Source organism: Silene latifolia, chromosome 8 (assembly GCF_048544455.1).
Source record: "Silene latifolia isolate original U9 population chromosome 8, ASM4854445v1, whole genome shotgun sequence".
Taxonomy (NCBI): Eukaryota; Viridiplantae; Streptophyta; class Magnoliopsida; order Caryophyllales; family Caryophyllaceae; genus Silene; species Silene latifolia.
The window spans coordinates 110,506,869-110,518,045 of NC_133533.1; the positions used below are offsets into that span (position 1 = coordinate 110,506,869).

The 11,177-nt window shown below is 34.6% G+C and overlaps 1 protein-coding gene across 2 annotated transcripts; it reads right to left on the reverse strand.

The window, feature by feature from the left end:
• Positions 1–214: 214 nt before the first annotated feature.
• LOC141597321 (desmethyl-deoxy-podophyllotoxin synthase-like) lies at positions 215–10,737 on the reverse strand. 2 transcript variants are annotated; one of them, XM_074417737.1, is made up of 3 exons: positions 10,056–10,737; positions 1,652–1,973; positions 215–1,049 (listed from the first exon to the last, which is right to left on the reverse strand). In XM_074417737.1, exons 1-3 carry the CDS (start codon positions 10,625–10,627, stop codon positions 429–431), a joined length of 1,515 nt encoding a protein of 504 aa, XP_074273838.1. In that variant the 5' UTR covers positions 10,628–10,737; the 3' UTR covers positions 215–428. The 2 variants fall into 2 exon arrangements, with proteins under 2 accessions (XP_074273838.1, XP_074273836.1); XM_074417735.1 differs by lacking the exon at positions 10,056–10,737 and adding an exon at positions 6,884–7,774.
• Between the last annotated feature and the right edge of the window lie 440 nt (positions 10,738–11,177).

Sequence of the window (11,177 nt, forward strand, 5' to 3'; positions counted from 1 at the left end):
TTAAGGTTGATATAGGTGTGTAGAGGGTTGGTGAAATAAGGAATTGAGATGGGGGATTGAATTGGTTGAATATTTTGGTGTTTATATATTTGGAACTTCAATTTAATGATCAATATAATAAGTTGTATTATTGGTATTGGTATTGGGACTAGGACAAAGTAGCTTCCTCTATTTGTCAGTATTGAGGTGCTTGACTTGAGTAATTAAATTGGAGTACAGAATAAATCGTTTTAAATAAGTGTTATTGTATACCATTTGGTTGAGAGCATACTATATTATTTTTTGTATGCCATCTGATTTAGTCCGGAATCGGTTCCTGATAGGATCAATAAGGCGATTTCACCCTCATGAGTTTAAACACTACTACATTTCCATGACTTGAACCCAAGATCACTTATTAAAATAAAACAATCCCTTACTAGGGCACACTACATAACAAAAGATGAATAAGGTATAGGAATGATAAGCAAGTCATTTTTCCTCCTCATTGTAATTCCGAACAATTCATCCATGTCGAGATCTTCTGCCTTCATTCCATTTGGCAACTTCCAATCGAAATGGTAGAGCAACATAGCTAACGGGAGCTCGACGTTAGCCACGCCTAGTGTCAAACCCGGACACATTCTCCTACCAGCACCAAACGGAATTAGCTCAAAGTCGTTTCCTTTAAAATCAATTGACGAGTTTTCAAATCTCTCGGGCTTAAATACATTAGAGTCCGGCCAATAATTAGGATCTCGGCCGATGGCATAAGCGTTCATTATAACTCGGGTTTTTGAAGGTATGTCGTAACCCTGGATTTGGCAATCTTCAATGGATTCCCTAGGGACCAAAAGGGGTACAGGAGGGTGTAGTCTAAGACTTTCTTTGATGACTGACTTTAAGTACTTAAGCTCTTCTAGCTTCGTCTCGTCAATTGTTTTGTACCCATTATATACTCGCCTGACCTCCTCTTGTGCCTTCTTCATTGCTTTCGGATTCTTTAGCAACTCTGACATTGCCCATTCTATAGTCGTTGAGGATGTCTCACTTCCAGCACCAAATATTTCCTACATAAATCGAGAAAAATTTACAACATGACATAATCTAGGGGTGGTCATCAGTGCGGGTCGGTCGGGTCTGGGTCCAGGGTGGGTCAGAGGGCGGGTCGGGCCTATCTTGGGAGGCCCAGATATAAGGCGGGCCAGATCAAAGGCGTCCCGTGAGGCGGGCTTAGGTCGGGTCCGGGTTGGGACGGGTCGAGCTTGGCTTTGGGGGAGCCCGGAACCGCCTCGGATATAAGGCGGGTCGGGCTGGGTCCATGCACGAGTTAGGCGGGCCGGGTTCATACACGGCTCATAGGCGGGCCGGGTCCGGGTTAGCATGGCCGACCCGCACTAATGACCAGCCCTAACATGATCTATCACAAAGAGTTCGGTAAAATAGACACGTCATGGTACTCAATTCACCGTCCCCTCAGTCTTCCGGCTCTATGATCTACCGGCATGGGACTACTAGCCCCTCTTTTCAAGTCATTTCCATACAGTTGTTCAAAATTCCTCTCATATAATTTGAACAAACGTATAAAAATGACTTGAAAGGAAGGTGTACCAGTTAACGTGTTCATTTTAACAAAATCGAATCAATAATAGTAAATATTCGAAATAATTACCAATATGATAGCCTTGATGTTGTTCGTCGACAAGGAGAATTCTGAGGAATCAAGTACATTATCTTGGTGAAACTTCATAAGAACATCAACCAAATTTTCCTCTGTTTTTATGTTAGATTTATGCCCATTAACAATTGGATCAAGTAACCGGTTCGATTCTTGGGCCATTTCCTTAAGCATTTTCTTCATACCACCTATTGAATGTAACAATTTCATAGATGGGAAAATGTCCTCTATTGCAAACCCTGAAAATGCCTTTGACATTTTGGTAATCAAGTCTCTAAATGCTGCTTGATCTATCCCCCTTTTGCTGAACACAACTCTACAATAAGGCACGGAATATATATTATCGACCAAATTTTGAAACGAATTCAATACTCTCGTTATTACTGAAGTTTATTATTCCCGTTTTTCTAACATGTGCTCTAGGGCTAATTAAAGAAACATTTGCAAGAATATGTACAAACTAACATTTACCATAATTAATGAAATATTCAAGTAGATATTTCTTTAAATAACTTCTTAACATGTACGGTACATGTTAGAAAAACCCTTATTTTAAATTATACTTTTTGTGCACTCGTTGTATTATAATTACTTCACTTAGGGGTGTACATTGGACCGGGACCACTTAGGGGTGTACATTTCACCGGGACTGGACCGAACCAAATTCTCGACCGAAAACCAAATAAAGGTTAAAAGGTGGACCGGGTACCAAATCATATTAATATTGGTCCGGTCCTGTATGGACCATAAAAATGCATGGACCATACCGAATCGAACTAAATGGACCAAATATGATTTTTATCGACATGTAGTATATAAAATAGGAACTCAAGAAGTCCCCAAATTTCAAAATAAGCAACATTATCTTCTTACAAGAGTTAAGTACATAATTACACATAATACGTGTAAACAAAGTAGAAAAAAAAATCAATAATGTTACGATTTTGAAGATTATTTTGTTAAATACGTTCGGTCTACTATCCGATCAGCGGTCCATTTGGTTTGGTCCAGGACTGGACCGAAGACCAAAGTAGAGTAAATAGGTGGAATGATGAACCCTAAACCGGACCAAATAAAATACAGTCAGTTTGGTTTGGACCAAAAAATCCGAGCCAGTCTGATGAATAGGCCGGACCACTGGGTGAACACCCTAACTTCACTATTCCCACTATTTAGTACCGTTAAATTCATCTATTTCTTTATTCACAAAATCCCATTTTAAATTAGCATTTATAAAGAAAAATAATAAATTATACGGAGTACAAAAATATGTGGCCCACATGAGATAATTGAAATGTCAAAAAGAAAAATGGAATACTCTTACACTAAAACTTGGTCTTTCAATAAGTTATTGAGAGATCAATCTTTTGTACCTTTTTATTTGTATTTCGTGACTCTTTTATTGTTGATCGTGACATAGTAATTTCGACAAATTTACATAATTAATGTACCCATTTTATCTTTAATCCTGATTTATACCTATTTTATTACCTTTAGTACCACTTTTTCTTAAAACTGTAAAATAGTCTCTCAATTAACTTATTGAGAGGCCGTCTCTTAGGAGACCTCCTCATAATCTTAAGGCGGAGCAATTCTCAATTTTTATTTCTAAAATAGGGTTGAAAACCATAAAAAAAATTAAAATGAGTTGAATTTCAAAGTAATTATCCAAAATTGATCTACATCAGCACCGAAGCTAGCTTCGGATTCAAGTCGTTCTCCCCCTAAGCAACTACATCCCGTGCAACAAGTTAATATTAGTGATGTTAAGGCTTGAATGTTTTGACCCAAATCGCTGTGCCGGTGGGCGACTTGGGTTTGTTAACAACTATGGGTAGTGTGGGAGTAAAGTATATTATAAGGACTTAAAGTATACCATAATATAGCGATAAGGATCTAAAGTACACAAGTTAATCACTAAGGACCCGAAAAGTAAACACCGTCAATTGTTTAACAGAGTTTGGATAAAACTACAAAAATAACCCCTACTGTGAGTCCCCATCATTTTGCCGCTGAAATACGATTATCCCCTCCTAACTTTTAAGTTTTACCCGCCCAATTATCCCCACCATTTTGCTCCCCTGCAAACTAGGCCATTCTCCCATATTTTTACCTGTGTTGCTTGTAGAATCTCGCAGGCATAAGGGATGTACTAACCGGCCAGTTATTTTTTGTTCCTTAATTACTCCCTCCATTTAACTTTTATCATCTTACTTTTCCAATATATGTGAGAAGTATTATATTGAAGTGGGGTGATAAAAGTTAAATGGAAGGGGCATTAAATATTTTTACCAAACCTTTAATCGATTATAGCCGATAATGATTACAAGTTTCGCTAATTTATATGGTCTTCGTATCTTTTCAGTAGACTTTTGCTCGCAATCGGAAAAACCAACATTAACTTAGTACAAAAATTGGGACATGTATGTCAATTTATATGCAAATTCATGAGTTTTTTGTGTTGTCTTGAATTACATACATTACATTTAGTTTGTCTATGTAAAAAAATCATTTGTACAAATGTTAGGGGCTTACTATTTGAAAATTTTGGTGGACATTATAATTTTGTGAAGGTTGAAATAATCTTCGTGAAATGATAAAAATATGGGGCAACGAGACGAGGGAACTTCGTGATGCAAAATGACTTTCGATACCAATATACTAATGAGGCTTTTAATTGTTGATGAAGAAACATGTTGGGACATTACTTTTTTTTTTTTTTTTGGGTTGAGTGTTGGTACATTATTCAAATATTACATTTTGATTTTGTATCTGACTAGTTATTTTTATTTTTAATTTAATATGGTTTGCAATAAAGATATTAATGTAAGTTTACGTACTCTCAGGTCCTTAACGTTTACATTTTGATATTTCGGATCCTTAACGAATAACGATTAACTTTTGATACTTCGGATCCTTAACGATTAACTTTTGTACTTCGGGTCCTTAAAGCTACATTTTAGTATACTTTAGGTCCTTAGAGTACACTTTACTCGGTAGTGTGGTTCAGTGTTTAATTAAGGGCTTAAACACTTTTATCACATGTTAAATGCAGCAGTTATATATTTGGAAAGAATAAATATATATACTAGTTTTAAACTCTTGCATAAAAACGCACGGGTTATTTTTAAAATTATTATGGTGATTTTTTTTCCGATTTTCAAAAATTTTAGCAACACAAGTATTTGTTACGGGGTATGATTTGGAATAATTATTAAGGTATTTTTTCAATTTTTAAAAATTTTCATATCAGTAATTTTTTTTCGAAAATTTTTAGACTTATATTTGTTATGTTGTAGTATAATTATTATGGTGAGTTTTATTAAAGATCAAATTTTCATGTACTCACTCATCAATTCTAATTAGTGGTGGAGTCATGGCATTATTTTTCATTAAAAAAGTTTTTAAATCCTTAAATTAAGGAGTCAATGAGAAGGCTTAATAAGTTTTTGCTTTTGTATAATCAATTAGTCTCACTATAGACGGATATATCCGTCTATAGTGAAAGACACGTGAAATATGCTTAAAGTGGTGATATTTTTTGGCTCTATAATGCAACTTGTTGTTTGTTTTATGCTTTAAGTGAGTAGATATTTGGTCCGTCTACAACTATAGACGGATATCTCTTATCTATAATGAGAATTTGTGTTGTATAATAGAGATTTGAGTGCAAATATTAAACATAAATGTTCTGTTGGGTAGTGGAGAAGAGGCAGGAGTTAGTCTTGGTATGATTTAGGTTCGATTTTTTGATTTTTTAAGTAATTTTTTTTAATAAAAATACTACTGAAGTCGCTGGCTCCACCGGGGACTTTGGCTAAAATCGTTGACTTTTAAAAGCAACTATATTTTCATGTCGTTCCGGATGTAGTCGTTTAGGGGGAGAGCGACTTGAACTCGAGGTTAGCTTTAGGCTGACGTGGACCTATTTTGGTTAATTACTTTGAAACTCAACCCATTTTGATAATTTCTTTGCTTTTCAACAATTCAACTCCATTTTAGAAAAAGACTCCAATTCTCAAGTATATCACTCATATATATGGAAAAATAATATATTTGTTTTATATATACAAGTAATATGATACTTGGCTTTATGTTTAAAACTGAAATATCATCTTAAATAAGAATTTGTGATCAAGTAAACGGACCAAAGATAAAACGTTGAAAATTTGATGAAAATGAGAGTATTAACAATGGCTTCAATGGCGGATACAAAAATGTTTCATCGCGGAATCTCTTCTAATATTTTCAAAGTATTAAGTTGTAAGAATCATTAATTGATCGGATTTTCAACCATAAACTTAAACCTTTAATTGAACACAAATTTTCATTTATAATGAGTATATCCGTCACAAACTTGTAAGAGGTTAATGAAAATACTTTCTTCCACATGGTTTTGGAACAAGTTGACCCTCAGGCCTCAACTCCTCAAGTCCCAAATGGCCAAATTCAATCGGGACCATTTTGATTTTTTTGGGTCTACCTAAATGATTATGATTGGGTCTGAGTCTAGATATTTTGGCTCAACTTTTGAGAGGTTCTATTATTTTGAACCGACACTTTTTTAAGTGAATTAAACTTAACTTATAAGAGTATGTTTGGGTGTTCTTCGGAATTAACTCTAATCGTATTTTTTTCAATTATATATTTATTTACGAACATTTTTTTCTGTAAAAAGTGTAATTTTCAAAATACTTTTTCATAAAAAAAAAAAAATATGTTAGTTTTATCTTTTAAAATTTCTTACTTTTTCTACATTTATGGTTAATTTTTACAAAATTATCAGGGGGTAAATTTTAATCGGGTGATAATTATTAGGGAAGTTAATTATTTGGGTAATGAATTTGTTTGACATATAAGAGTAATGATTACTGAGAAGAAGTTTTATTCCTATAATCATTACACAGGGTGGAGGGTGGATAATGTATTACCTTTCAGTACGAGGGTAATAGATTCGAAAGATGAATAATTACTCTAATGTCAAACATAAAAAATACACCTTACATATCACTCCCCTATTCATTTCCCCCTCCCTTTACCCTTAATCCAAGCAAGCCCTAAATAGTAAATTTTACCCATGAATTAGAAGGAAGAGATTAGCTTATAATGGATTATCAAAAGAAAGAATCCAGCATGAAAAAATATGTTATGATTTTATTTTAAACTCGATTTACTATCTAAATTCACACCTCAGTCTTACACAAGATCTAGCTACTTAATACATACCTGGATGTGAGATTGAAAAGGAGCCCAAACAGCAACTCACTAAGATTAACACAACCATCACCAACCTTACTCTCCAAAGCAATACCCTCAACAAACCTACACACTTCCTCTTCCCTCATAACTCGAAACGATTGCACCCTTTTAACCGTAAGCAACTCAACCGTAGCAATCTTCCTAACTTGTCTCCAATACTCGCCATACGGCGCAAGTGCAATATCGGTACAACCATAATACATAACTTTTGCTGCCAACAATTTCGGCCTATTTGCAAAATTTGTGTCATGGGTACGTAAAATGTCCTTGGCCACCTCGGCCGAGGATATTACTATTGTGGGTACCTCCCCTAGACGAAGGTGCATTATCGGTCCGTAAATTTTGGCTAGTTCTTGTAGGCGCTGGGGTGGTGGTGTTGTTTTGGATGCGAGTTGGTGTAAGTTGCCTATTATGGGTAATTTTGATGGTCCAGGAGGGAGTTTTTGTTTTGAAAATGGTCTGAGAAATGTTTTTGAGATTAGTTTTGTTAGTATGGGGAGTAGTATGATGAAAAGTGGAATAATCCATGGTGAAAATGGGATTGACATTTTTTTTTTGTTGAATAGAACACCTATATATGACTATGGAGGTATTTCTAGCCACTAGGTGTGTACAAAATGGGAGAGGAGATGATATAGATTTGATATTTTGATTGAGTGAATTAAGATATGATAAATCACAAAATCTCATAGGCGATATCCGTCACAAGCTTATGACGGATACTGTTTTCTTTCACAAAATAGCCATGAGAGGTGAGTGGAGAAGCACATGAGGGGTGCCCCACCTTGTCCCCTCTCCCTTTTTGTGAGAGGTCACAAGTTTGTGACGGGATTAGCCCGTCACAAGCAAGACTAGCTGATGATAAATTTGATATTTTGATTGAATATATATTTTGAGGATCAATAATTCAATATACTTTCTCGAGCCAATTCTTAATAACATTTCCTATTTTTTTTTCGTCAATTCACAATAATACCTTTCTTATTTTTCTTTTTACATGTGGGGTAGTGTATTTTGTGTACTTCAAATTCAATTGCATGTAGGGTCGTATATTTTGTGTAACCTAAATTGACTTTCTTATTTCATGTGTAAAAAAGAAAAGGTCGAACAATAAAGATGTATTATTGCCTTGGGAATTTAACTTCATCCATTCTTCAATTAGTAGTTCTCATTTCAAAGCGACTATTCTGGCTGAAGGTTTTAGATGGCATTATATTATCATTTTATGGTAAAATATGATCATTTAAAGACAAAATGTTGTAACCAGTGTTTGTTGTTCATGACTTTAGGTAACTTTTTGATAAAAAGTTGTCATATTTTACTGTAAATAAGTCACATATAGACCCATCCGAAACATTCAGATGAAAATGAGTGTGTGAAAGGAGATCTTTTGTTTTTCTATAGAGGTGGTTAACTTGAGTCTAAATTATCACAAAATCTCATTATAGATGGCACATATCCGTCTATAGCTAAAGACGGGCCAAATACAATACCATATTACTAATAGGAGTATAGGACAAACAACAAGTGGGCTGGTGGGGTTAAAAATGTCGCTACTTTCAAGCTATTTGACCCATCTTTAGTTATAAACGAATATATTATTCATCTATAGCAAGACTAGCTGCTAAATTATACCACATGATAGTCAAATCGTTCAACGACAAAGGTGACCACTTTATGAAAATGAACCATTTATATTTAAAAGTTGGAAAGTTACTACTTTTACATAATTTTTATAAAATGAACATTATTTTTATCATAAGATGGTCAATTTTTCTCCGTTGCACCATACAACAGTCACATACAAATATATGATGATTGATGTGCTTAAGCAGTTGAATTACGTAAAACGACAATTTTATGTAAGAATTACGAGTACCATATTGTAAAACACGAGTTAATAAAACAACATATATCATATCATATATTATACTCCCTCCCATTCACAATAAACCTCCCATTTCATTTTGGCACAAATATTAAGGAAACACACTACCCCACCATATAATTAAATTTGAACCACACAAATACACTACCCCACCATACAATTAAATTTGGACCACACAAACACTTACCAAAAAAGGAAATAGGGAGGTTATTGTGAATAGACGGAAAAGGAAATAGGGAGGTTTATTTTGAATGGGAGGGAGTATTAAAACATAAGCCCATTACTTACATGTCAAAACTGAAATGAATTAACCATGTGTCATTTTAATCAGTAAGTCTCCCTTGTGACGGGTTATCCGTCACAAGTTTGTGACGGGTTAAGTATCACCTATATGACTGATAAAACAAAAGAGTGCCTAATGAATCACAAATAGCTTGTCTTTATCTACCCAAGTGAGTTTTATTTGACCCGTCACAAACTTCTGACTGATACTGTCCGTCACTTACAAAGTTAACGTAAGATGAGAAAAACGGATCAAATGTGTGTTACTTTTTCTCCGAATCTATAGTGCTATACATGAATTGTTTTTTTTAAGAATAAGGTTCAAAGGTAAAGAAATTAACTAAATGGGTTGATTTCGAAAGATATTACTTAAAATAGGTCTACGTAGAATAGGTATGCATGAAGCTATGTCACAAAATAAGTCGCTACGCTTAGCGAGTGAGCGACTTGGGGTCAAAAAAAAAAAAAAAAAAACTTTGGATCAAGTTGCTCACGCACTGATGTAGCTGGGGAGGATCAAACAAACGATCGCATTTATTAAGCATACTCTAAGCACTAGGCCTAGTTAACTCTTGTTAATTAAGCACGTAATTAATATATCATAGCCAATTAAAACTGTGCAACAAGTATCAAATAAAGTTTTGATATATACAATTTAGAAGATATGCATTAATTGCATTGGGTTGTGTATAATTTAGTCTTGAATTCCCAACTTAATTTTAAATATGAAAGATATTAAATGTTTAAATACAGCTTAATGGTTATATATATCAAAAATCAAATAAATAAGGTGCTGATGTGAACCTATTTTTTGTGGTTAGAGTACAGGACATACTAATGAAGTGGCGCGGGCTAGCTTTGGTGCTGACGTGAACCTATTTTAGGTAATAAGTTTGAAACTATTCCCATTTAGTAAATTTGTTTTGTGTTCAGCCTCATTTTTTTTAAGAAAAAATTCGCTATACATACCTGGATGTGAGATTGAAAAGAAGCCCAAAAACCAACTCACTAAGATTAACACAACCACCAACCTTAGTCTCCAAAGCAATACCTTTTACAAACCTACACACTTCCTCTTCCCTTATAACTCGAAACGATTGCACCCTTTTAACCGTAAACAACTCAACCGTAGCAATCTTCCTAACTTGTCTCCAATACTCACCATACGGCGCAAGCCCAATATCGGTACAATCATAATACATAACTTTTGCTGCCAACAATTCAGGCCTATTTGCAAAATTTGTGTCATAGGTACGTAGAATATCCTTGGCCACCTCGGCCGAGGATATTACTATTGTAGGTACCTCCCCTATACGTAAGTGCATTATCGGTCCGTAAATTTTGGATAGTTCTTGTAGGCGCTGGGGTGGTGGTGTTGTTTTGGATGCGAGTTGGTGTAAGTTGCCTATTATGGGTAATTTTGGTGGTCCGGGAGGGAGTTGTTTTTGTTTTGAAAATAATGTTTTTGAGATTAGTTTTGTTAGTATGGGGAGTAGTATGATGATTAGTGGAATAATCCATGGTGAAAAGAGGGTTGACATTTTTTTTTGTTTGGTTGGTTAAGGTAGGTGGGTAGAGGATTGGTGAAATATAAGTGAATTGTGAGATGTGATCATGTGATGGATTTGATTGAATTTTTTGGGGTTTATGTTTTGGGAACTTCAAAGATCTATATAATACGTAAGATGTACGAAGTATTATTGGTCTTGGGACTAGGAGTATATAGCTTCTTCTATTTGTCAATATTGAGGTGGTTGATGTGTCATGTGAGTAGTTAAAATTACGACACAAATTCTTACCGGTGAGGTAGTGACGGTCACAAACTTGTGACGATTCTACTTGACTTAAAAAAAATGTTAAAAATGAAATAGGATCGTGTTGTTATGAGGAGTCACAAACTTCTGATTGTTACAAGTAAGATTTGTTGAAATTACAGTAGGACAAACAATGTTATTAATAAGGTATAGTAAAAGTTTCTCTTTGAAAGTTATTATAAAGATTAAAAATAAGAGCACTTGCATAATTAAGCTCGATTCAAGTTTAAGTGACTACATGTCTATAATTTACACTCTACACTGTATCAATCTTCTA

Bases quoted from the DNA above. Each gene is read 5' to 3' on its own strand.
- LOC141597321 (XM_074417735.1), bottom strand. From the start codon at position 7,464: ATGTCAATCCCATTTTCACCATGGATTATTCCACTTTTCATCATACTA. The intron at 1,974-6,883 runs GTATGTATTAAG...GCCTTATTGTAG, and splicing joins CTTTTCAATCTCACATCCAG to AGTTGTGTTCAGCAAAAGGG. The intron at 1,050-1,651 runs GTAATTATTTCG...CGATTTATGTAG, and splicing joins ACATCAAGGCTATCATATTG to GAAATATTTGGTGCTGGAAG.